This window comes from Strongylocentrotus purpuratus, unplaced genomic scaffold, assembly GCF_000002235.5.
Source record: "Strongylocentrotus purpuratus isolate Spur 01 unplaced genomic scaffold, Spur_5.0 spur5_scaffold_20, whole genome shotgun sequence".
Taxonomy (NCBI): domain Eukaryota; kingdom Metazoa; phylum Echinodermata; class Echinoidea; order Camarodonta; family Strongylocentrotidae; genus Strongylocentrotus; species Strongylocentrotus purpuratus.
Window position 1 is genome coordinate 47497738 of NW_022145606.1, and position 27168 is coordinate 47524905.

At 37.6% G+C, this 27168-nt stretch overlaps 2 protein-coding genes across 2 annotated transcripts; one reads left to right on the forward strand and one right to left on the reverse strand.

The window, feature by feature from the left end:
* Positions 1–16: 16 nt before the first annotated feature.
* On the forward strand, positions 17–11841 carry LOC589174. The gene is made up of 10 exons (XM_030993510.1): positions 17–381; positions 1760–2003; positions 2402–2491; positions 3060–3149; positions 4717–4828; positions 5699–5831; positions 6729–6849; positions 7228–7414; positions 7850–7981; positions 8393–11841. Exons 1-10 carry the CDS (start codon positions 215–217, stop codon positions 11725–11727), a joined length of 4611 nt encoding a protein of 1536 aa, XP_030849370.1. The 5' UTR covers positions 17–214; the 3' UTR covers positions 11728–11841.
* Positions 11842–22858: 11017 nt separating this feature from the next.
* Positions 22859–24383, reverse strand: LOC763727 (beta-4C adrenergic receptor-like). The gene has a single exon (XM_030992610.1). The coding sequence runs from the start codon at positions 24341–24343 to the stop codon at positions 23312–23314; it is 1032 nt and encodes a 343-aa protein (XP_030848470.1). The 5' UTR covers positions 24344–24383; the 3' UTR covers positions 22859–23311.
* Between the last annotated feature and the right edge of the window lie 2785 nt (positions 24384–27168).

The window sequence follows — 27168 nt, forward strand, 5'->3', positions numbered from 1 at the left end:
TTGCAGACACTACATGTATGACCGATCTACTGAAATTCATAAACAGACAACTTGTTTGACAGCCGAAAATGACTTTGTTGATATATGAAGTGATTGTATTCAGTGATTGAGCGACCATTGTGTTTCATGCATGGCCGCTGATTGAGCGCAAGTGCAGGAGGCCGATAAGCGGTGTCGTTGTTCGATCACGTCAAGTAAAAATTAAAATAAAATAATGGGCGTTCAGAACCTGTGGCAGATTCTTGCTCCCGTGAAATCTGAGGAATCCATTGAGAGTTTGAAAGGGAAGAAGATAGCAGTGGATCTAGCGATATGGCTGGTGGAGAGTCAAGTCACTGGGATGAAGATGATGCAAGGCAGAGTCAGTAAACCTCATTTAAGGTAAATTTCTAATGGAATTTGTTGACACTTGATTCATCAGAATTCAGATATTTATTTGACTGTATTTCAGTCAAACTGTTCATTTGTCAATCTTCCTTTGCAGACATATTCAGCTCAAAACTAGACTAGAGACGAGTCTAGACCTTCGTAGTCTAGTCTAGATCTATCAGTTATATAACCAAAAACATGTTAGTTACTTTAATCTGTTATTAACAGATGTTAATGAAACAGAGCTACTGCTGCATCAAAATTGTATCGTGATTCACATGATTCATGTCAGAGCTCTAGTAATGTATTTAGTTATCTATAAGCATGCTAAGCTAATTGAGTGTTTATTTGAAATGATCTAACTTAATTAGTTTGATGATTGTTACGTTTTTTCTTTCATCCCAGGGCCCATGCAGGGCCTACAGTACTCGGTAGTTCTTTTATTTTGACATTTTGTTTTGTTTTGTTCTAGACCTGTATGTAACTTCTAGCTTCATGCATCAAATAAAGTAATAGCACAAGTTGTCCTTTAATACTGTCCAACATAACTTTAGTTAATAGCCTCTCAATCAATGTATTTATCAGTTATGTATTTTGTATTAAGACATGTCTTGTGGCACTTGCAACAATATCAAAGTACTTGATTGTTTATGTTTTCCTATTGCTTAACCATGTCAGTAGTTTATAATGTTGCATTTCTATACTTTTAGTAGGAACTTCTTCTTTCACGGGTTTCCAACTTCCTTCAGCATAATTGAGCCGAGCGCATCTCATCTTTCGGAACTATTCATTTTAGTTTTTCACATTCATGTGTGAAGCCGAAGTTTACTGGACTGTACACAATCTTTTTTTCTATATTTTCAGAAATCTCTTCTTCCAGGTTTCCACCTTCCTTCCGCTAGGCCTAGGAGTAAAGCTGTTGTTGTTCATCAACAGCTTCAGTTTATGTGTTCTGAAAAGATGTTTTTAAAAGCTCTGTAGCAACCTGTGTTTGTGCTCAATTTTTTTTTTACTGCTAAATTTCTATTGTCATCAGAAGCCCCTCATACAAGGCTCTAAAAGGTTTCCTTTTTACTCTTTAAAATCTTAACCAGAGAGCCTTCGTGGAATCAAACTTGAATTTTAAAAATTGCTTCTGTTTTGGTTTGTAAAATTGCGTCTAGTTTATTCTGTACATGTAAATGTCTAGATCAAAGGACATGTACACTGTTTGTACTCTCTATTATTTTACTGTTACAGTTGTAGGAACCTATTCTTTCGAGCTTCAAACTTCATACAGCTTGGAGTTAAGCTGATGTTTTTCATCCACGCGGCCACCACATCTCAACTTTAGGAGCTTTTCATTTTACATCAAATTTTCATCTTCAAATTTTCATCTTCAAATCGTCAGAAATCTCTTCTTCCGGACATCCATTTTTCTACGGCTCGGAGTCAAGCTGGTGTTTGTCATCGATGGTACACCGCCAGAGCTGAAGTGGGAGGAGATCGCCAGAAGAAATGAAGTAAGGCTTGGAGGAGGAGGAGGAGGAGGAGCCAGAGGAGGACGGGGAGGATGGAGAGGAAGAGGAAGAGGTGGTGGAGGAGGAGGAGTAAGGAAGGCTTCAAGATCCCATTTTACCTGTTGGTTAAAAGAGGTAAACATGATGATGAAGTATAGAGGGGATGGACAATCAAAGTATTGGAAACAAAACTGTTGGTAATTGTTTCTTTTATCTTATGTTTGTCCTCAAAGCATTGTCCAAAGAGTCTCATATTATCGTCACCGTCAACCGTATTTGAAATTAAGTGTTTGTAAATGCTAAATTTAAAAAAAGTTGTCATCAAATATCTGCACTCTTAGGTTAGCCTATTGTCAAAATGTTTTAAAAATTGTATGAAATCTCCTATTTGTTTATTTGCAGGAGCTGTATTTGAATTTTAAAATGGAGGAGAGTGGGGCGGGGGTTCTTAATTGCACTCTGCTCTCAGTTATTATTTCACTGATTTAGGTGTAATATTTCAAGTTTGGGGTTATTTCTTGTTTTGTTTCCAGTGTCAAGAATTATTGGAACTGATGGGAGTGCCGTGCATCCAGAGCAAGGGAGAAGCAGAAGCTATGTGTGCTGCACTGAACAGTGCTGGGGTTAGTTTACGCAGTCATATCTCACTAGAAGTTGATTTACTATAATTTCGCTATTTCCCAGTGTTATCTCTTTAATTTGCCTTCTGTTTGTGTCTGTCTGCATGGCTCTCTCTCTCCTGCCCACCTCCCCCTCTCTCTCTCCCCCCTCCCTCTTTCTCTCGCTCTCTCTCTCTCTCTCTCCATCCCTTCTCTTTTTCTCTATTGATCTTTCTTTCCTTCTCTCTCCTCCTCCTCCTCATCCTCTCTCTCTCTCCTCTTTTCCTGCAATTTATTTAAAGTTGTTAGCGTTCCTCTTTATGTCTTTTTCTCATACATACTGTAACTCTTCAGGTATTGATCTGTGAAACAATACAAGATAGCACCCCCCCCCCCCCCCCCCCCCTCTGCCCCTTCCTCCAAATTGCATATCTCACTTATTGTGTTCTGAACATTTTAGTGTTGATGATAAACATTTTCATTTGTATTAAATACAACCAAAAATAACACTGAAGAGATAGCAAAATAGTACAATACCTAATTAATTTATATTTGCATCGTGATATTTTTAGTTTTACTGCTCTTCCTCCAGATTGTAGATGGTTGTATGACTGAGGACGGGGATGCCTTTCTCTACGGGGCTCGCATCGTTTATAGAAACCTCAATATGGCCACAGGAAAGGTATGGTGTATTACAGTCGAACCTGCTTTAGTGACCACCTGTATAGTAAGACCACCTGTCTACAAAGACCACCTGTATAGAAAGACCACATTTTTAGTTTCCCTTTAAAATGGTTTCTCATTGAAACATGTACTAAAGGAACCTGGGCTGCGACTCACGAAACCATCATAAGTACAAGTTGAGCGACATCCCATTGAAACGTGTGTATTAAGTTTAACACGCATTTCAATGGGATGTCACTGAACTTGTACTTATGACGGTTTCATGAGACGCAGCCCTGTACACAAAGACCACTTTTCTTGTCTCCCTTGGGTGGTCTTTATAGACAGGTTTCACTGTACCTTCATTATGTACAGTATGTCATACGGGATGAACATTATGAATATAAATACGTTCAATCAATGTACGTGTTTAGTTATAAATTCTATTGATAACTTTTACAATTAAGACATATTAGGATGTATGATTTCTTGCACATGCTTTCACAAATTTAGGTACTTATAAATCATGACGATAAATAACGGCAAACAAGTTTGTACATAATACTGGTTTCTTATATAGAACTTATACCTACAGTATAACTATTACCCAGGAGTGGTCACTGAAATCAATTACTATACTGCACATTCTGGTACACATTCTCCACTCCCTGGGGAGCATTCCAGCTAGTCACCTTTGTTTGGGGCGCACATGCTAATCCAACCTCAGTGACGATCACATACTACCAAATTAACACCTGGGTGGAGAGGAGCAACATAGATGAAATGCCTTGCTCAAGGACGTAAATGCAGTACCTGGGCTCGAACCCACGACCTTTGCATTTCCAGTCAAGTGACTAAACCACAAGACTACGACACCTCTACATAGATGGCTGCACTTGGATGAAAATATTTGGAAAAGGAAGGAAAAAAATATCTAGGTCAAACTATCCTATGAAAGCATTTCAGAAGCGATCATGAATATTAAATATTACAATAATACATATATGTACTTTGTATGTCTGTTTAATTTCTGCCCTAATTGACCTGGGGGGTGTTTCACAAAGATCCTAAGTCAAAGTTAACTCTAAGTTGGACTTGAACACTATGGAGTGCCATTTGTAGCCTTAAATTAAAATATATTAAAAAGCAAATAATTCAAGTATTTTAAACTTTATATAAATTCCACATCAAGAACATGAATTCTCCTTGATAATAAGAAAATATGAATGTTTTGAATCAACATGTTATGCCATTTTAAAGAACTTTTACAAAATATTTTCATATATGCTAATGGCTTTCCAAAATTGTTAATTCCAATTAATACAGTAGCAACTTTGTAAAAGTTATTTTAAAAAGCATTTAATGTTGATTCAAATCATTCTTATTTTCTATTATCAAGGAGATTTCATGTTCTTGACGTGGAATATAAGAAAAGTCTAAAATACTTCAATTTTTGCTTTTGGAAATATTTAATTTTAAGGCTACGAATGGCTCTCCATAATTTTTAAGTCCAACGAACAGAGATAAGTTCAACTTTATCTTATTGAAACACCCCCCTGTACAATCAATTCTCTCTTTGATTACAGGTGGACTGTTACCGTATGGATGATATAGAGACCAAGCTGGACTTGGATCGCAGACGGCTCGTAGCGCTCGCCATCCTCCTAGGGTGTGACTATCTTCCCAAAGGAGTGCCGGGTAAGACATAGAGGCTTCGGTTGGATCAGAAGGTGCGATCTTGCATTTAATCTCTCTACCCCCTTTCGTACCTGCACCCTCTCACCCTCTTTTTTCCCCTGACTCGCTCTTTCTCTCCTCTCTCTCTCTTTCATTCTCTTTTTCATTATCATATTTCCTACCGGTATTGCCTTTTTCTCTATATCCCTCTATTTCTTTTACAATTTCCCCCTTCTTCTTCGTCTGTTGCTACATGTATTTTTTCTCTTCTCTTGTAATTTGTTTCCAATCTCTCTCTCTACCTCTTAATGTCTCTTATTCTCTCACTCTCTGTCTTCTCTCGTCCTATTTCTTAAGTTCTTTTACTTTATGCTATTTCTCAGGATTGGTCCTCTAACAAGTTACTTTTACGTGAAATTCTTTAAATGGTACGTTAAGCTCCTTAGAACTATAAGCTAAGAAAGATAGCCAACAGTCTTTTTCAAGACTACACAAACAGTCCTTTTCAGGACTACACACCCTCAAGAAAGATAACCAAGAGTCCTTTTCAGGACTCCCCAATCCTCCCTCTCACATGGTGCACCCGCAAGCCTACTGTATCAAATATTTCTTGTTAGTCACTCTTTTTATTTTCAGGGGCTGGAAAGGAGGGTGCCATGCGGGGTTTGTATGTACCTTGTGCCCTTACACTGCTTAGTCTGCTGTCAAAGACCCTACCAGATATTTTAATCAACAAACTAGAGAAACGCCAAGGTGGTTTCAGAAGTCGACTCTTTTTTCAGTATATAAACGTAATAATGACTGCTTTAATTTTCGAGACATAGTTGTTTTTATACGCTCTGGAAACTTATATAGCAAAATATTTTCTGTTGTCATTCTCTTTATTTTCAGGGGTTGGGAAGGAGGTTGCCATGAGGTTCATGAAGTCTCTCCCAAGCTCTGTTGACCCCCTCAACCTATTCCAGGACTGGAGAGGAGGTTGTGATTCAACTTGTTTAACAAATGAGGAACGAGATGTCAGGAAGTAAGGATAAAATGTTATTCTCTGGTGTTGGGGTAATACAGTCAATCCTGTCTTTAGCGACCGCCCACGGGGAAACACAAACAGTTGTCTTTGTAGACAGGTTTTCAAGGGAAACAAAAAATGTGCTCTTTGTAGACAGGTGGTCACTGAAGCAGTTTTGACTGTACATGCCATTGATGATATTTCGCCAAAACAAAAACTACTGTGTAGTTGGGTTTTTACAGACGTGTATCAATTAATATATGATTATTTATGTATCGGGACCAACCTTTAACATCACCATCTGAAAGACGTGACTCGGTTTCAAACCTGCGTCTTTGGCTGAATCAGTTTGTAACTTCCATTGTTAGCCCGAGTCACATTATGACATAGTCTTATCTCTACCTTTGTAATTATGCCCTGATGCTAAAAGAAAAGTTTTCCTCTTGATCTCAGTTCTTAGCTATAATCCTGAGAGTACTTTTTGGACACTATCTGTTTAAAGTGACCAGGTTACATTGCCTCAAATTCTGAAACAAAATCCTGGATTTAGCTCGTGCTGCAATCATAATTATGAACCTTTAGGTCGGTCAGGAATCCCATGACTTTTACAAGCCTGTCTGATTATCAAGATATTTGTGATTGGAAATCAAACTCATTTTTTTCATTTTTTTAACAGTTTTTATAACACTACATTCTATTGGGGAAAATGAGTATGGTAAACCCGGTCACTCAAAGATTTTTACTTTTCTGAGGCACTTCTTGATCACTTTGAAGTGCAATTTTTTTAGTGCTTCAATATTACACCATATCACAGACATTGACAACACGGGGTCATGCATCAGATTTAACATTGTTAAACGATGCCTTTAATGTATGAGTAACTCTCTAATCCAATGTTTGTTGTCGCCTGAACAGGAAATCTGTGAGAGTTGAAGGGTTTCCGAACCAGAATGTGATCAAGGAGTTCCTTCAGAATAAGGAGACACCGCCTACTCATCACAGTGAATGGAGAAGACCCCTCCTGCTTCACCTTCAGGTACGGTCAAAATGTAGCCTCTTATGCCTCGGTCACACCTTTGCGTATTTGGCTTGCGTATTGCTGTGTATTTATGGCAAGCCGTTTTAACATTAATTCCTATTTCTCGATATCAAGAAATGATTTTCTGTTGTAAAGCAATAGTAATTCTTGATATCAAGAAATAGGAATAAAGGTTAAACGGCTTGCCATAAATAGGCAGCAATACGCAAGCCAAAAACGGAAAGGTATGACTGAGGCATTAGAGGTTAGCTTAAGCTTCCTATGTGAAGTTTCAATTGTTGTAAAGAACAGTTTGGCCTGCACCCTGTCGATAAAGATCTTGTTTTTGATCTTTAGATTAATCATTGATATTTATTTATGTTCCATCCTGAACAGCAATTCAACCTGGTCAAAATGGAATGGCCCATCGAGTACACGCAGGAGAAGGTCGTTCCTTTGATGACCTTGTATGACCTCACCCATATGAACTCTGACCGTAAAGGTCGCCTAACTCCCGCTACAGTCGTAAAACTCCGTGTTCGACAAGGTGTACCGTGTGCGGAGGTCAAATGGCATAAGCCTGGTGAGTTGAAAATAATTTTTTTTTAATATCTAAATTTGTTTTTATTCTTCACAATCAGTGCTTGCTGTGGTGCAGGCTTCTTCAGACCTTTAAAGCCTGTCTGTAATAGTTTGGCCAGGAGGGATGAGACCACCCAGTGTGGTCACTGACAGGTGGTTATCTCATCAACTCGGCTCTCAATTAACACAAGAAAAAGAGGATCGTGGGGGACCAACGAGCACTGCTTAGGAATTGTTTTCTATATAGAGGGAGCAAGTAGTTACAAGTAATACAGAGGGGCTTTAACAATTGTATCTTTTGGGGGAAATTCTGGTTAATACGACAGAATGATCATATCGCCCGTAGGTATATCCCTTGATTTTGTGTCACATTTATCAATGGATTTACAGCAGAGTTGGAATTTAACTTGAATTTCATATTTTTGAATACTAACAGAAGAAGACAAGGAAAATGATGAGGACTGTGAGCCTTTCTATACGACGGTGGAGGAGAGAGAACTCTTCACATCGGCCTACCCTGATGTGATGGAACAGTTTATGGTTGCCATGGATATGAAGAAAGCCAAAGGTGAGATCAATTTCCAAAGTGTAACTTTTTCTTTTTGTTTTTCATGTTTTTATCTTTTTTTTATGGTAAAGCATCATCATTATGCGGAAAAATAGACTTATTCTTTTCATTGTTTGAAGTTATTGTTAGACATTCTGAAAGGTTTTAACTAAGTAAAGATTGGTAGTATTGAAGAAAAATTGAGCAACTCCAAATCCAATACATGGAAATTATCCTTGGGGCTTTTCAACAAAAAATTGAGATCGAAATTCTTTAAAGGAATGGAATTTCTAGATATGAGATGCTGATCATCCCCATTGCATGTATTAATATTAAAACTTAATTACAACATACAACTTCTCCTGGTTGTGAATTTGTTTTAGATGTAACCATGATTTATTTGTTCATGTATCTTTTTCTGTGTTTGCTAAGGACGAGGGAAGAAGAAAAAGGAGACGTCTTCCTCTACGCAGCAGGAAGGATCGACGGTGGATGATCATCGTGTTGTCATGGATACCGCATCCGAGCATCCGTGTGATGATTTTCATGAACCTTTCACCCTTGACCAGGAAAATCCTCTCAAGGTCGACCATACACCATCACAAGCAGAAAGTTGTCATGGAAACAAGATAGGGAGTAGAGAACTTGAATCATCACATGGAACAGATGGTGATCGTGCTGGAAGACGCAGAGCTCCGTCTCAAGGAGTAACACGTCATGGTGATGCCGATGAGGAGGACATGCTGAGGAAGTTGATAAACCTCTCTCTGCATGATGGAAGATTAGAGATGATCTTAAAAGGAGGCGGAGGAGGAGGAATAGAAAGAGGGGGAGGAGGAGCAAGAGTAGAACTAAGAAGAGGAGAAGGAGGAAGATGTTCTGGAAAAACAGCAGATGGAGTGCAAGAAGATGAAACAAGACTAAAGAGGATACCAATTAGGGACAAGAAAGCTAAACCAGGAAAAAAATGCTTGAGTGGAAAAGATTTGAATTCGGGAAAAGAATGTTCAAGAGGAATTACTCATGAAGGAATGTCATCCTTGAAAAGCAAATCTCTGCCAGTAGGTCTGGGAACTAAAGAAAGGACAATGACCAAGGATAATGTTCTTGTAACTAAAGTAACTGAAGACATTGACACTGAAGGAAAAGAAAAGGAGAGGGATGGGGAGGAAGAAGGAGAATCTTTTATAGAGGTTTTACCGTTATCCCAAAGACTTGGTTGTCATTCGTTGCGTGGATTCATCCCCAACTCTAGGAGAATCGGAAATCAAAATTCATCATGTGCCACATCAAATGCTGCAAAAAGAATTGATCACTTGTCAGATGATGAATCAGATCCAGAAATGCAAAGTACAATACCACAATTGTGCCATGAGGAGTCGCAGGACACCAGTCAAGGAGATATAAGGTCTCTCGAATTCACTCTTGCAGACAATGCTAAAGTGGTGGGAAGGAAAACACATTCAAGAGAAACCGTTGCTGGATCAGAACGACCCACTTTGCCCACTGCTGGTGAATGCTGTAAAGGAAGTTCTCCAGAAAACATCATGGATCAAGGAAAATCCATGGCAACAGAAGCTTCAGAAATCAATGCCAAACGATACATCTCACACCCAAAGGACAGGCTCAAATCGACTCCAGATCTAAAGCGTAACCAGGACATCAAAGTCAGTAAGATGCACACCCCTTGCCACAAATCAACTTCTCCAGCAACATGTGAGGTCATAGATCTAACTGAAGACAGTCCCTTAAAGGATCAACCCATGTCAGCCCACTCAGCTGTACATTCTGTAGAGGAAGTGGAAGAAACCGACCATCAGTCACCCAATGCAAGGGCCCTAGGTGTTCAGTCCAGGAGCTTGTCTGAAAAGGAAGGTGACAATAACAGTACCTACTTTGATGAAGACATCCCTTACTTCCAAGAAAAGCCTGTTCATGAGAGACTACTCCAAATATCAGTTAGTAATGGAAACTCAACTTATAATGCCAAGAAGAATGAATCAACATTCATGAAGTTGGACAATAGTTTGGCAAAGTTCATGAACGAACTGAGCCTGGTTTCAAATTCGTCATCACTAGCTGCCAGCTTTGAGGAAATTGATGATTCTGTGTTCATCGTTGAGGATGAGGAACCTTGTTTAGATGATGATAAACAAGAGAGAACCCATTTGGAGAAAAATAATGAAGAGAAAAAGATGGAATTCGTCAATGTGTGTCAAGGGACTGTACGGAACGTTTCTGGCAAAGTTCAAGAAAGCTATTCGTCGTCAGAGGTCAGCCTTGGGGTTCCTGAAGGAATCTGTGTGGTTCCAGAGAAAGAGGTGGATACAAAGATCACAGAGAGTGAGCTGCCAGTTCAAGGAGAGGTACAGGAAAGTACAGACCTTCGCAGCAGAGAAACTAACAATTTCCATGTGGTCTCAGACTCCAAGACGTCTGGTAATCTGGATTCTTTAGCGGTAACTGAGCAAGCCTGTTCGGGCAAATCGGAAGGTGGGGAGCTGTTAATGAAACAGACAAAGAACAATAGTGGAGAGATTCTAGATCAAATGATATCTGGTTCTCTTGATTCTTCTGAAGCTGCAGTGCAGGAAACCTGTGAACCACAACAAGACAAAGGAGTGGTTGCTCATCCAAGCATCTCCTGTGATGTAATGGGGAACATGTCCCCTTCTGTACATGTAGAAACGAAGAGAACAAAATCTAGGAAAGGGAGAATAGGCAAGACAAAGAAAATGCATAAGTTACATGATAGTGTTCTAATTGAAAATGGTTTGATGAAGATCCTTCAGATGATGAGTCCAGTGACTTGTCTCTCCCGTTCTGGACGTCGACGAGAAACCAGTCAATTGTCAGAGGTAGCTCAGGCAAGCGAAGATCCTTGTTCACAAACATCATGTTTAGCTTCCCAAAACGGAAGACCATGTCCAGAATTAGCCATTCTTTCACCATCTTTATCATCATCATCAGCAACAGCATCATCATCATTTACTACATCTGGATCTACATCTATAGTCACCCCAAACTTGCCAGGGCCAGATGTTACTACCACTTCAGGACAGACTCCTTTGTCCATTCCAGAAGAGCCACTGGCCATTCTTGCCAATTCTGCCACAGGAGCACATACTGTGTCTCCTTGTACCAAGTCATCTCATTTACTCAGAGGACAACTCCTGTCAATGTTGAGCCAACTAACTCCTGGTGATTCCCCTATGATGGGTGCCAAAGTACTACAGAAGCCTCCAAAATTTAGGCCACCCTGCGTTGGACGCCATGGATTCAGTAGTAAAGCTAAGCAACGAATCCATTCCGAATCTGTCCAAGATGGTCCTAAATGTACTCCTTACAGTGATATCCTCAGGGAATCAACTCAGACCATTACTGATCAAATAATTGGTGTTTGTGAATCTACTTCAGTTAAGTCAAACACGTCTTTGGAAGGAACAAACTCTCCACCCAAAGTTTGCATAGGAGATTCAAGTTCTTCAATCCAAGAGTCCCGTTCGATAAGGACCAGAGCTGTTTCTACGACAGTCGATGAGCCCAGGCCCAAGCCAAAACCAAGAAGTCTTTCCCAGCCATCTAGAACGGTTCTTAGTGTAAATGCCAAGAGAAACAGATCAAAACACAAGAGCTGTTCTCAGCCTGTGGGGTCACGGAATAGGTCAAGATCGAAGACGTCTCTGAAGGGTTTCCAGAGACGAGAATCTATGGTAGCAATGGAATGCAATCTGGCCAAGATCCTGGAAGGCCTGAGCCCTGTATGAATTAATCATGCATGTGTTTCTTACTCTTAAAGATAAAGTTGAGTTCTGGTCATGCGACTGCGTTGTGGAATCGATCAGAAAAGGTTGATCATCTAGCATATATGTACTGCAAGGTTCTGGAATCATTAAAATGATAAGAAATGTGGCCCAGTCTTGGTAAAGTTACAAGCACTGTACACAGAAAGATGTATATGGGACTACACGACATGTGGCATAAAAATCTGTTCCAATTTTTATGATGTTACATGCCATATTTTGAATGTTACACCATTTGAAGAGCTATGCTTAACATGGAATATTTTTTATCTGATGTACTTCCACACTTGCATAATACAATGCCAACGCTCACAAATTATTTGTATCCTCTTCCCTGAACTCAACCTTCTCTTTAATGGAAGAAATATGCTGTTTTACATATTTATATCTCTTACTTTTTTAATAATTTTTTACCTACCGGTATTTAATTACAGGTAATAACTTAATTATTTGTACCCCTAGTAAATATTGTGTTTTTTATAATTCTAAACTGAAAGGTGGACTGGTAGAATTAGGGCCATTGTTGAATAAATGTCACATGCATTCCCAAGGGGCATAAATCAGACAAATCAATTTTCAAATACTGAAACATGACAAAATTTGGTAAGGGTATGAATAATTTAGTTGTTAGCTGAATATGCTAGCACATCAATGAAATCACATGACTGTATGATTATGAACAATTAATTTAATATATTCTAAGGAATTGTATTATATGTATTAATATCGTTGACTCGCCTGAAGATAGTAATTGATGGCTTATAAATTGTAATTCGTTTGACCATGGAAAAGCATACATGTATATGGGATCATTTATGTCTTTATATGTATGTTTATGTTATGCAGGGCCTCCAGGTATAACAGTATTTTAACTACTGATGGGGCTACATAAATAAATAAATTTGACAGATTAGTCAAGCACACTTATTTTGAAGAAGAAAATCCCAAATTGTCAAGGCATAAAGAGAGCCTAACGTCTTTCTGTAATCAAACTAGGATACGTATGCATTATGTATTGCATTTTGTAATACATTGTGTCGTCGTAATTCATGGTGTATTCCTCTTTAAAATGTTAAATATCATGTACATGTATTCCTTACAGGTTAGGTTCAAGGATTCAACTCAACATAAATGTTTTCAAAAGATCATTCTGGTACATGAATCAAATCATTTGATGATTACTATTATCTATGCTTAAATTGTTATTAGACCAAATGGATATTAGACAAAATGGGCATTAGACAAATTGGGAATTAGACCAAATGGGTAGTAGACTTATTGAAGATTAGACCAAACGGATATTAGCCTAAATGGTCATTAGACTAAATGATAATAATAATAATAATAATATTGAATTTTTAGATAGCGCTTAATACAAATGTATCTAAGTGCTTTACAAATATACTAATACCCCGGTCATTGGATTCAGTACTGCCTGCACACATTGTGTGCACAACGCCACTGGGGAGCATTCCAGCCAGGCGTTACTGGACGCTCAAAAACTGACCAACAATGACGGCCGCATCCTACCGGGTAACCCATTTGACACCTGGGTGGAGTGGACAGAATGATTATCAGACCGTGTGGATAGTAGATGGGCTTGGTGAATACCATATGAGAATAGACGACCTGGGGTGCGTTTCACAAAACTTGTCATTATAGTAACAAATGACAATGTTTGTTATAAGCTACTGAAATCCTTGCTTCTGGTTGGTTGTCAGCAGATTTGTCACTGATTTTTGTCATTTGTCATTGAAAAAAGGCTTTATGAAACGGGCCCCTGGTGCTAGACCACATGGCTGTACATATTTATCGAGATATGAACCTTTTTTTACTTGTGGATGATAGTACAATGTTTTTATGATATAATGTTTCATGATGAATTGTTATGTTTTTATAAAGAATCAGAGATAATCAGGTAACAAACCCATACTTATTCGTAGCTTTTATTGGCATCTCAAGTACACCATGTATGTTTGTTTGTTTTATTTATTCACCATGTAAAATAGCTGTTTACAGATAATAAAATACAGTGGGTAACATTGAAATATAATACAAAGTAGGAACAGTGCATAAACAAAAAATGTTTGAAGCGCAACGTTCCTAAGATAAAATAGTTGATACTTATTAGGTAAAGATGGAACATATATGGCTTAGAATAAAACATTCTGTCGTTACAAAATAAAAATAAAAATAAAAAAATCATGCTCCTTAACGTATTTGAATAACAAGCAAAAGCAAGTAAATACACAATACCTCTTTTGAGAGAAATAATATGTGGATTTAGATCAAGATGGAAGTTTCAAATAGCAAAACTCTGAAAAATTGAATATAATTTTTAAAAAACCCAAAAATACATATGATATGCAGAACACAATCAAATAACCAAATGTATATGAGTTGAAATAAAATATAAAATAGGATTAGTATTACTATTTTGTTCTTCAGTTTGTATAACATGCTACTCTACTTGAATAAGCTTTATGTAAAACTGTTGACAAGACGATATATCTTTATCAATCAATGGTCTTAAATAATAAATAAATATAGCAATTTTAAAAAAAGTAGTAATGATGTCGTCTTTTATTTAAGTATGTGGAGTTGTGTGTACAAAAATAGCAATGGTTGAATCTTGATAGGTAGCCTCGATCCTCTGAAAGGAGCCTTTTAATGCCTCGGTCACACTTTTGCGTATTTGGCTTGCGTATTTATGCCAAGCCGTTTTAACATTTATTCCTATTTCTTGATATCAAGAAATAATTTCCTGTTGCAGACCGAATTGTGAAATACACGGAGACGGAATACTGGATATGTAATCATTATTCATTATGCACAAGCAGAACACTCCATGATACACAGGTGGAAGTATTTTTTGAAGAGGGGAAACAAAGGCTAAGTATGTAGCATCTCCATCGCTGTAGGATTGATTATTTCAAAATGTACAAAGTGGGACCTCTTCATGTTTTGAAGATCTGTGGATATTCGGGGTTATTGCAGCCATGTGCTAACCGTGAACTTGTCTATTCTTGATATCAAGAAATGGGAATAAATGTTAAAACGGCTTGCCATGAATACGCAGCAATACACAATACACGCAAATGTGTGACTATGATTGGTAAACGGCCGCAGAAAAGGGCAAAAAGAAAAGGAAAACCATTTAAGAAAGTTGTAAACGGCATCTGCATGCAAAAAAGGTGTTATGCATTTGACCAAGCCTGTGTTATAAGATGCAGAAAAGTAAAACGTACATGTATTCATTTTACTTCATTAAACAAAACACTATAGCAGTTTACCGCTGCATATCTCAACAAGGCGTTATGGTTAACTTAGTTTGAATAGCTCAATTTCTCTTTTAGATTAACTGTTTTCGAAAAATGTGAAATATACTTAATTATATTTTCAAAAAAAATTCTCTAAACATTAATTAACTTCGGAATAAGGCTGATATTTTTACATGTACAGAAAGCACTCCTATACAATCAGAAAATCTAATTAATTAATTAACTAAATAGCACACATCTGTCCATATTTTGATATGGATGGCCTTGAATGACACAATGTCCATATCAGATACATATATGATATTAAAAAGTCGTGATGAAGAAAATGATATTTGACATGCCTCATTTTTAATGAAAAAAATTAACGCACAATGATCTCTTCATATTTCGTGATTAATAGCCTTAGGTCACACAATTTCCAAGTCAGACACATAAATAATATTGAAAAGTCGTGATGAAAAAAAAAAGAAAAGAAAAAGACAATATTTGACATACAGATTAACGCACAACTCTCCATATTTTGTAATTAATGGCCTTAGGTCACAATCTCCGCGTAAGACACATATATAATATTGAAAAGTCGTGATGAAAAAAAGACAATATTTGAGATGCCTTCATTATTAATGAACAGCCTACGCACAACTCTACATATTTTGTAATGAATGCCCTCAGGTGACACAATTTCATAGTAAGAAACAGTTATAATATTGAAAAGTCGTGATGAAAAAAAGAAAATAAAATTATAATATTTGACATGCCGTCATTATTAATGAACAGATTACCGCACAACTCTACATATTTTGTAATGCATGCCCTTAGGTGACACAATCTCCTATTCAGATACAATGTACCTGTACTTTTTGTTTTAGATGTTGTTTTGGACTCACTATCTCTCTCTATAAAGCTCGACTATAACTACAGATTTCGTTATCGTAAAAAGCGGGGAGAGGAAACAACTAAACTTAGAGCATTCATGACGTCATTTTGTGATATTTAATATTGAAAAAATGGAAAGAAAAAAAGAAAAGAAAAGAAATGCATGTAAATAGAAGCGCATAAAAAAGTTTACTCCTAGAAAATTGCTAATAATTTTTAAAATCATCTATGCACTCTCGCAAACAATGCCTCCTGTTCATCCAAGCGTGAAGACATACTCTTTTAAAAAAGAGAGTGAATTTTCACTCTATTTTCACTTTCTTGGGAGTGACGTCCGTGATCACTTGTTTAGGAGTGAAAATCGATTGATTTTAGAGTGCTCTCTAAGAAGAAAAGAGTGAATGTTCACTCTATTTTCACTACATTTTCACTCTCCAGAGGAGTGACGTCCGTGATCACTCGATTTTTTTTTAGAGAGTACCACACAAAAATGATACCAAATGATTTGGGATAAAACGCTCTCCCATATTAAAGATGTATAATAATTAACTGTTCATAGGTGATTTTTAAAATAATTAGCTTTTTTTTATACTCACACTGTATAGTCTAACCTTGGTAATATTTAAACAAAGTATATTTGAACAGATACCCCGTGGTGAGCACAGGTGGTGTTCATTCTTAATGAGTCTTCTTTTGCCCATATTCGCCCTTGGTACATAGGCGACACAAAAGATATATAGATTTGTACCCATGTAACCCATGTCACTTAGAACAAGGATGTTCAACCGATGCATTCTAACAACTATGAAATATGGATCAGAAGCATGACAAAGGATCTAGAACAGAAGCTTGTGACTACTCAACGAGCTATGGAGAGAAAGATGTCACATCTATCTCTGCGAGACAAAATCAAGCACAAATTCATACGCCAGAAAACAAAGGTTAAAGACATCATGGAGACAATAAATGGACAACTCGCTTAACAGAATGGTAACCAAGGATGGGAAACAAAAGAAGAGGAAGGCAGAAGAATAGATAGAGAGATGACATAACATCATACATGGGAAAGGCCGCTTGGCCGGCCAGACTAGGATAGCTAGAAACAGAAGAGAATGGAAATGTTATGAGGAAGGCTTTGTCTAACGTCTGGATGAACTATAGCCTGATAGATAGATATATAGATTGGGTCTGCATTTGATTGCCCATATCTTTCACATTTTGAAATGAATTTGGTGACATATTTTGCTTACAAAATACAAATTTTCATAAATATATATATAAAAGATGTTGATGTTCTTCTCATACTAATTTCGGTGTTGTATACTAGTACAGTTTATTTCAGACACGATGCAAGGCAATAGGGCCGATAAAACAAAGAAAGAAAAAAAATAAGTAACTGTTACTTACGCTTGTAACAACTTAATTCACATCGTTTGTATCCTCGTCTATATTATGGCTTTGCTCCCATTGGTTTTTTAAAAGAGATCTATACAAAATTGACAAAGGATGTACGATTATCAACAAGAAAAAAAATCAGAACATTAATTTTGGACTGCAACTTTAAAGCATTGCCTTACACGTGCGTTTAATTCCACAGCGACTGTATCCTTGTCTATATCATGGCTATAATGTCTCCTTTCAGTAGTTTTAAAAGAGATCTATACAAAATTGACAAAAGGATATACGATTATATGTTTCTTTTTAATCGAACATGATTAATTTTGGATTATATCTATAAAATACATGGTTAAAGCATCGCATAGCACGTGTGATTATCAAAACGAAATTTCAGAACCTTGATTTTGGACTTCAAGCTAACATCATTATAAATAAAGCATTGTCGTGTACGTGCGTTTAATTTCACAGTGTGTGTATCCTCGTCTGTTTAATGGCTATGTCCCCATTGCTTTTAAAAGAGATATACAGAAAATTGACAAAGGGATGTACGATAATATAAAAAAAAAGATATCAGAACATTAATTTTGGACTGCAACTATAAAGCATTGCCTAACACATGCGTTTAATTCAACAGCGTTTGTTTCCTTGGATTAAAAAAAGAAAGTTTGTTGTAGTAAATGCTCACACTACCCCCCCCCCCACCCTGACCGAAAAACGGTCTGCGGATTTTCAAATTCCCAGGGTAAAAAACAAAGAAATAATGCTCACTACCCCCTCCCCCCCCCCCCCCCCCCCACTCAGCGAAATATTAGTCGGCGCGATTTTCACATTTTGGGGGCAAATACGAAAACAAAATAAATGCTCACTACCCCCCCCCCCCCCCCCCTTCCCCCGCCCCCACTGAACGAAATATTGGTCGGCGCGATTTTCAAATTTTAGTCCCCCCCCCCCCCCTATCGGCGAATCCTGGATCCGCCACTGATCATCATGGCTATATATGCTACCATTAATTTTAAACGGGATCTATACACATTGACAAAGGCATATACGGTTATTATAGAAGAAAAACAGAACATTGATTTTGGACTACAACGTTTTATAATTCTTTATAAAGCATTGTGCCTTGCACGTGCGTTTAATTTCACAGTGCGTGACTCCTCGTCTATAATATGGCTCCGTCCCACTTAGTTTTAAAAGAGATCTATACAAAATTGACAAAGGCATAAAGGTCGTTATAGAAACAAATGTCAGAACATAAATTTCGGACTACAACTATAAATCATATAAAACTGTGAATGTCAATCAGCCATCTCGGAGGAGTGTTTCGACAAAGACTAAGATCTACTAAGACTGAACTATGGCAGGCTGTTCATGCCACTGTTTGCTTTCACCATTTACTGCCATTGGTCTCTCAAGGGACGTACAAATAATTGGTCACCAATCTACATAATTTACATGTTGTGATAATTCATTATTGAAGGAAACTATAATATCTAAAGATCATATTTTAGAGACCAATGGTGAGAGCAACGAGTGGCATGAACGGCCTACCATAGTTAAGTCCAACTTAAAGTCAATCTTAGTCTCTGTGAACCACCCCCTGTGCACAACTCGACCGACTGATTGACCGACTGATTGACCAAAGAGATATCCTCCTTGGATTGACCGACTGATTGACCATTAGCTATCTCAAATGTCCATGTTGACCTCCGTGCAGTACGTACGGTCACGGTTCTTACTCATTTCGCACCTGTGCCTGGAGCGTGTACGTGTGCAACGAAAAGGCGCTAACATCTTTTGGAATGGATACGATTCCCTGTATGTTTCATAATTGTTTTTCTCCAATAAAAAAAATTACCTATTAGGTCCGTTCACACATACAAATTAGTGCGATTTTCTCCAATAAACAAATTACCTATTAGGCCCGTTCACAAATAAACATTAGTACGATTTGGAGTGCGATGCAAAGATCGATTTTTTTTTTTGCGACCGTTCACACATTTCAATTTAGTGCGAATTGGATCGCGATGCAAATTAAATTGATTTTTTTGGGGGCCACCATTCACACACAGGGAGAATTCTCGACGGCAAGAACGTCTGAACTGCGCAAGCGTTAATCCCGATGATGTATGCGCACTTGGAATCCTGGGATTAAACTAATCGACTTTTGATTCTCAATACCACACACACACAGCGCCCGGAAAACTATCGCGATTATTCTGTTAAATGGCAATTAAGACTCACTGCGAATCAGATCGCGATCTGCAAATCGCGAAGATAAGTGAAATTATTCTGTCCGCACAAGCACACACACACACACACACACAAATAATAATCTCTTTTTTTTTCTGTAGGTGGGAACGCCCCTATATACAATTCTTGCTTGTGAATGTCTGGGAGCACATGTGCAGTAGAACCTTGGCAGCAGGCGCGTACACAGGGGAGGGGGGGGGGGGGGTTAAACCCCCCCTTCGGTATTTTCATGTGTGTAACCCCCCCCCCCCCCCCCAGCTTATTCAGCGGCTGGCTGAGTCGTTGCGAAACTTTGGGCCCGATTTATAAATGTTAACCCCTCCCCCTTGACAAAATCATGCGTACGCGCCTGTAATTGGCAGTGTGTATTTTTAGGGAGTTTCCTGGAAAGGGGCCCTGATATGTCTACAATGTTATTGTATACGAAAAAATGAAAGAAACAGATTATGAAGAAGAAGGTTGAAGAAGAAAAAAGAAGGGGAAGAAGATGATGATGATAATAATAATAATATTCCGCTTTTATAAAGCGCTTAATTCATATATGATGTCTCTAAGCGCTTTACATAAATACTCATACACCGATCATTGGATTCGATTGCCCGCACACACTGTGATAATGATGATACTAAGAATTAGAAGAAAAGGAAGAATAAATCAGGAATACGACAACAAAGAAGGAGAAAAAAAGGAGCAGGAAGAAGAAAAATGACGGCAAACTAAAAGAAGAAGAAGAGAAAGATGATTGGGAACTTATCTGGGTAGCGGAAGAAGATTGAAGAAGAAGAGGAAGAGAATCAAGCAGAAGAAGAATATTGAAGAAGAAGAAGAAGAACCCACTAAAGGTAGTATGGTTAACGTTTTTTACGGAATGGGATGGAGGGAGGGATATAATAATAATAATAATAGTTTTAAAAAACGGTGCTTATAAAGCGCTTACCACCGAAGACTCTATGCGCTTTAACGAACAAAATACAATGATAAACAATTATTAGATATTAAACAAAACAAAAAATAAAAAAAACCTACAAATTACAATACATATGAAATATACATCAATGTGAACCGAGTAAATTAATCATCAAAAGCAATTTTGAATTGAATTGGTCGACAGTCTGACAGGTTTTGACATGTGAATGTAGTTTGTTCAGTATAGAAGCTTTGCAAACCGGGAGGTCGTGGGTTCGAACCGCGTCATACCAAAAGACGTTAAAAGACGGGAGTTGCTGCTACCTTGTTTGGCGTTTAACAATAAGGGGATAGAGCAACGTCGATCTGGCGCTGCTCATTGGCTATCGGGCTCACGATCAATTGAGCAATAAGAATTCCCATTTATTGGTTTAATAAAATTTGGAGTGGACTAAAAGATTATCATTATTATTATTATTATTATTATTATTATTATTATTATTATTATTATTATAAAGAGTTGACACCAAAGTAGACATATTCATTTCATTTCCACAAGTAATCAAGACATCTTTATTTCTCAAACAACATCGTATAAATCAAATAAAGGGTGTATACAAAATACCACCAAAAACAAATTATTTATGATATTTTAATATGTTAATTTAATATGTGTATATATACAAGAAGAATTTGGTCTATCAATTTTCCTACTTGGGGCTACGTCTATTAGTTACTTGGGTGTGTGTGGGTGGGCGTGTGCGTGACATTTAGAGACTTTGCTTTGCATTTGTAGAAAAGTACGGGAAAAGAATTCTTATACGTGAGTGTGATTTTAGGCCGAATATGTAAGATCTATTTGTTGTAACAATGTTTAGAAAGTGGCAATAACCACTAATGGAAAATAAATGTTATAATTTTCTTTTGAATTCACTTATGTTTATAGAATTTAAAAGTGATCCTATAGATGATTTTAAAAAACTCATGGAGAGGAAACAACTTTAACTCTCACGCAAAAGAATAAAAGAATTCTGAAAGATATTGATATATATAACCAAGAAAGATATTCATATTTATAACAGAGAAAGATACTAATATATCTATTTATAGCAGAGATCGATACTAATATATAAAACAAATAAAGCTATGAATACATTTACCAGAAAAGATATTAATATACACAAAATAGAAGGATATCAATAATATTTATAACAGAGACAGATATTAGTATAAACACATGTATGTTACAGATGAAAATGTTGATATACACTGTACATATAGCACAGAAAGATATTATATAACAGTGAAACATATTGATATGTATATATATATATATATAGATATATAAATATATACGTATAAAACAGAAAAATATTGATTTATACATAACGGAGAAAAATGAATATATACGTATTATACCGTACATATAATGGAAACTCGTTATAACGAGGTCCATGAGACCAAGGAAATTACCTTGTTATATCAGGGTAGAAAAGCAAATATAATGGGGACCATCAACATCACGTTGTCATAACATTCTTCAATACAATACGTTTAGCCATCATCTGACACTTTCATTTATTAAAAACAATCCATTTATGCAATACAAGTAAAATCGGTGTATGCGACCGACGATTTGAAGAAAAGCGTGAAAGAGAGAGAGAGAAAAAACCAAATAAAAACACATAAATTTGAAACGATTGAAACGAAGAATTAGTCGAGAAACAGAAGCTGGAGTGATAGAAATATACAGAGAGAAAAAATGGGTATGTAGGAGCATGGACCCATTACGGAGGTAGCTGTAGAGAGAGAGAGAGAAAAAAAAGTAAAAAGGATGGGGTAGATTTTTATTTTTGGGGTAGTCCATCATCACAAATTATAGGCTTAATCTGGTAAACGCGTCCGGTTGAGTTATCGCCTTACACGCCCTTTCGTGTTTTCATAAAGTTTCCGGTAAATTGGACCAGGGGGGTGTTTCACAAAGATTTTAAGTCGAACTTAACTCTAAGTTGGACTTAAATATTATGGAGAGCCATTTGTAGCCTTATAATGAAATATATTAAAAAGCAAAAATTCAAGTATTTTAGAGTTTTCATAAATTCCACATCAAGAACATGAAATCTCCCGAGAAAATAGAAAATATGAATGATTTGAATCAACATTTTATGCCTTTTAAATAGCTTTACAAAATATTGTCAATGATGCTAACGGCTTTTCATAATTGTTAAGTCCAACTAAAGGTTAAGTTTGACTTAAAATCTTTGTGAAACACCCCCAGGACCATGTAGACGAGGTGGCTTTTAATTGACAAATATTACGTCCAATATATTATGAATATAGGGGCACGTATTCACTAAAGGTCGGATAACGCGACCCGCGACGCGACGACCCAGTGATTCGAAGTAAACCCAAATTATATGACAGCAAGATCCGATTGATATTCAGTTGAGCCAAGAGTTTCGCTAAGTGCAAGATTTAAACACTCATCCACCTGCTCCGGTATATATGGGCGGAATCCCGATCCTATGTCTTTAAAGGGAGTGGATCGTCAGGTTCCATGTGGGCTCGCTGAAACCAGATTTGGTGTACAAGTCTGCACACAGCAAACCCGTAGGTCTATCAAGAATTACCCCTCGTCTCTCGAAGAGTCCTCGGGTGAGGGAAAAGCAAGACAATGAATTTACTATGCATGGTAAATTCAGAGCAATATAAAAGGCATGTTAGTCTTAAAATTGAAGGCTAATAACCTACTGGTGATCGGCATCACCTGTTATTTGGGTAAACGGCACACGAACGATGTCAAATTCCCCATGAGAGCCCAATCCTATGCGTCTTTAACAGCAATGTGCAGAACACCTGCGCCTTAAAATGTGCTTCAGGGTACGCCGGAAGTTGTGGTTCATGACCGAAAAGATGACGAAATTGAGCCAGCTTCCGCTTATCACCAGCATCCTGCAGAAGAGCGTTGCTCCCGAGGACACCGCCTGGGGACCTTTATAAAGAGCCACGAGCCGTACGATTCGGTTGGGAATGGTGGTAACTGTGAAGGCTGCGGTGACCGCAAAGAAGGTTAAGATCAGTTTGTACTGTCCCGTGTGGTCATTCTGACGTAAGGCATGAGCATTTGGTCGTTCCTGGATCTCGATCCTGGGTCTAGGGCCTGGATCAGACGGGAGTGACACATCAGAGCACGGGTACACCCCTTGATCATGTATGCTGATGGAGTAGTCCCGTATCGGTTGTACACGGGCGATCTCGCGAACCATCCGCCGAACAACGACGAGGAGATGGGTATAGATGACAAGCATAGTGGTCAACGGTATAAAATACAGCAAAGTCGTCGAGACCACGACACGGGTGATCGACACTTGGACGTCGCATAATCGTCGGTTAGGGTCGTAGAAGTACGTCCCAGTGGCGTTTTCGAGCACGTTGGCGAACGTCGTCAGGGCCCACATGACGATCACCAGCACGATGCAGAACCTCTTCGTAGCGAAACGCCGATGCGCGAACGGGTGAACAATAGCCACGTAGCGATCGACGATGATGAGGATTAAGGAGACGATCGATACCCGGACACCCGTAACCGAGAGTATGAGGTGTACCCGGCAAATGAGGCGCGCCCATGAACCGAGTGAAAACCGCATGATGGTGGATAAACCGATAATGATATCTCCCAGTGACATCGAGACGATAGCTACACTGTTGCTGATAGGGAAGTTTAATTGGTCACTGCAGGCGACCATGATGTTAAGTGTGTTTAACACGATGGACAGGATACTGCAAATCAGTGAAGTGGCAACCGTCATAATGACGGTAAATTGCTGAACTTGAATAGCTCCCTGGTTGGCCATGGCCGTCGTCATGATAGTGACCGCTTCTTCAGTTGCCAGCTCGGTGGTGTTGTATAAATCCATATCTATGTTGAAAAAGGGGGGGGGGACAAGAATGGAGAAGAACATCAATTTTACGATGGATTAACACACCAACCATATGCATATAAGGGTCTGATAAAGAATTGCTTGTGAAAAGGAGGTGGGGTGTGAACAATTTACTTTTAGATTTGCGTGGACTGATACGTGTGACGTCCATTCAAGGCAGTGCATTAAAAGGACGTCGATCGTAGCAATCCACGTTGTCGTTTGGCAAATCTAAAAGTCCCTATTAAAGAAAAGTGGACAGCAGATCTATTTGCCCAGGGTACCCATACCGGTACTGATAGCCTACTGCGCATGCTCTTCCGGCGGCTCTGCAATATTAGTGTTACCCCTCCAATTGCAAGGTACGGCCTATTCACAACTTGGTGGAGAGTGGCGAATGTGGATTAGTGTCTTACTAAAGGACAATTGGTGATTGGAAGAAGGGGCAAGGCCAGGGGTAGTTTAGCCTCCTGACAGATTTCCCACCAAGAAAAAAAAAAGAAAAATGTAAATTCATTTAAAAACTTAATAGCAGATTAGGGATTTATTTTAAGTAAACAATAACAAACAAACGAAAAAACAACCTCCCAACCTCCCATCAAAAGAAGAAAAAAAAAGACCGCATCAAATTATGTTCACCACGATCATATTCTGAAAATAAGTAATTTTTGGATGTAGCTCCTCCCCTCCCCTCCCCCCCCCCCCCCCCCCCCCCCATCAGTAACGCAAACCAACGCCCTCAAACTTGACTTAAATGTCTTGTAGTTTGACAGGTGGATCGAAGTGAAAGCAATATGCCTTTTTTTTTAAGGCAAACATATCATCATTGCTATAGGAGTCTTTTTGTTCAGTAAAGGCGAACAATGAAGAAAGCGAAGAGACAATGTAAATGTGCCTACTGCAGTATCAATTCTTTCAGTACAAAACAAAGGTTGTGTTTCTGTTACTTCCCTGATCGAATATAATAAGATGTGTTATGTCTGTAGAGGAAGAGTTTTCATGAAAGACGAATAAATATCGTTTGTGAGAAAATTGGCACAAATTCTCTGAAATAGAAATAACTTGACTGGAAGGGTGAATGAAAATAATAGCCATCAACAGTGGAGTTTTAGATTTGAAATGCAACATAAAATCGATGTTCTCGTTTTGTTTAAAGGTATAGACCAGTTCCGGTCATGCGATTGCATTGTGAAAGAAACGTTGATCATCTAGAATATAAGTATTGGTGTGTACTGCAGGGTTCTGGAATCAGCAAAATGATAAGAAATTTGGCCCAGTCTTGGTAATGTTACAAGCACGTAGGGTCTACTGTACACAGAAATATGTATGTGAGACTACACAATATCTATCCAGTCCGGATAGATATAATAATTTACCAAATATATCAATTAGTAGGCGGTTTCCCCGCAAAATTTGTATCATCACATATTATTGAAAACATATTCTTTTCACATGATTGGTAATAAGAGCTTCCATTTCATTTTTTGAGAGGGGGGCGTATCCAAAACTAGTCTATACCTTTAACTGTCGTTATTGGAAAAAAGAGAAAAAAGAGGAAAATGCCAAATGAAAACTACAAGTCTACATGTATGATATAAAATGGCGAATTATCAATTACATGTACATTTGTTTAATTGTTATTCAGCATGAATAAGTAATTTTGTGGAAGACATCGTATTAATCCCATAATTTTTCGAAATCCACCTTCTGAGATGTTAAGAGAAACTCTATTAATGCACATATTTGTATTGTATCGACACTTGTGAGGTAAACCCATGGAATAAATTATTTTCAATTTTGAATTCAATTATTTTATAACATTTACAAAGACTAATAAGATGCAATATTTTCTTGTGACTGGATTTTGTTTTCTTTGCGGCTCATGCAGTGACGCAAACCAGTGGAAAGGTAATAAAAAAATAACATGGATTCCTCTGTTATAATTTATTGACATTTAGAATGGAAGGTTTAGATGTGGTAAGGACAAAAAATTATAATTTGTGAGCTGTTGCATTATTTTTATGTCGATGTGGAAGTATATTGAATTGAATTGAATTGAAATTTATTTCCATCATCGTTACTATATATACAAAGATAAAATATGGAATTTCATAACATGTAACAATATCAAAATTACATATAAATTGGCGTAACAGCATTCAAAATATAAATGGAAAATGGTGCATCCGTTAAAGCCAGTAAGACTTGACAATTGAATGCACCAGGCGCAGAAGTAATAATAACATATACTTGAAGAAAAAACTAGAAAAAAAAAGAAGAAAAAGGAAAAATAAAAAGGAGGAGTATTAGTAATATAGGTGTGGTCTTAAAATAAATAATGCGTTATAAAGAGAGAGAAGATATATCACAAAGGGATTACCGTCTGAAAAGGGAGTGCTCTTCGAAAACCTTCATACTTGAGACATTAGTGCACAGACACATATGCAGTCCTCGGCTGTGTTTTTATTATGCCTATGAAAGCTCATACTTCCCAGCCGACTGCATTTCCTTTTTCTTTATCTTTATTTCTCTTTCCATTTGGTTAGTAATTCACACAAAATATACAAGATCTGATATTTAGTGGATTTCTCAATTTCCTTTCAATTTCGACTGAATGTATGATAACATTATGCTTATATATCTTGTATCCTCAGATGCTTTGACTACTTATCGACATTTGATATTGTATAATTTCATTTTCTATGTTATATTGCAAATGTCATTTAATATCAATTTTGTGTACGCGTTTTTCATGTTTTGATTCAATTATG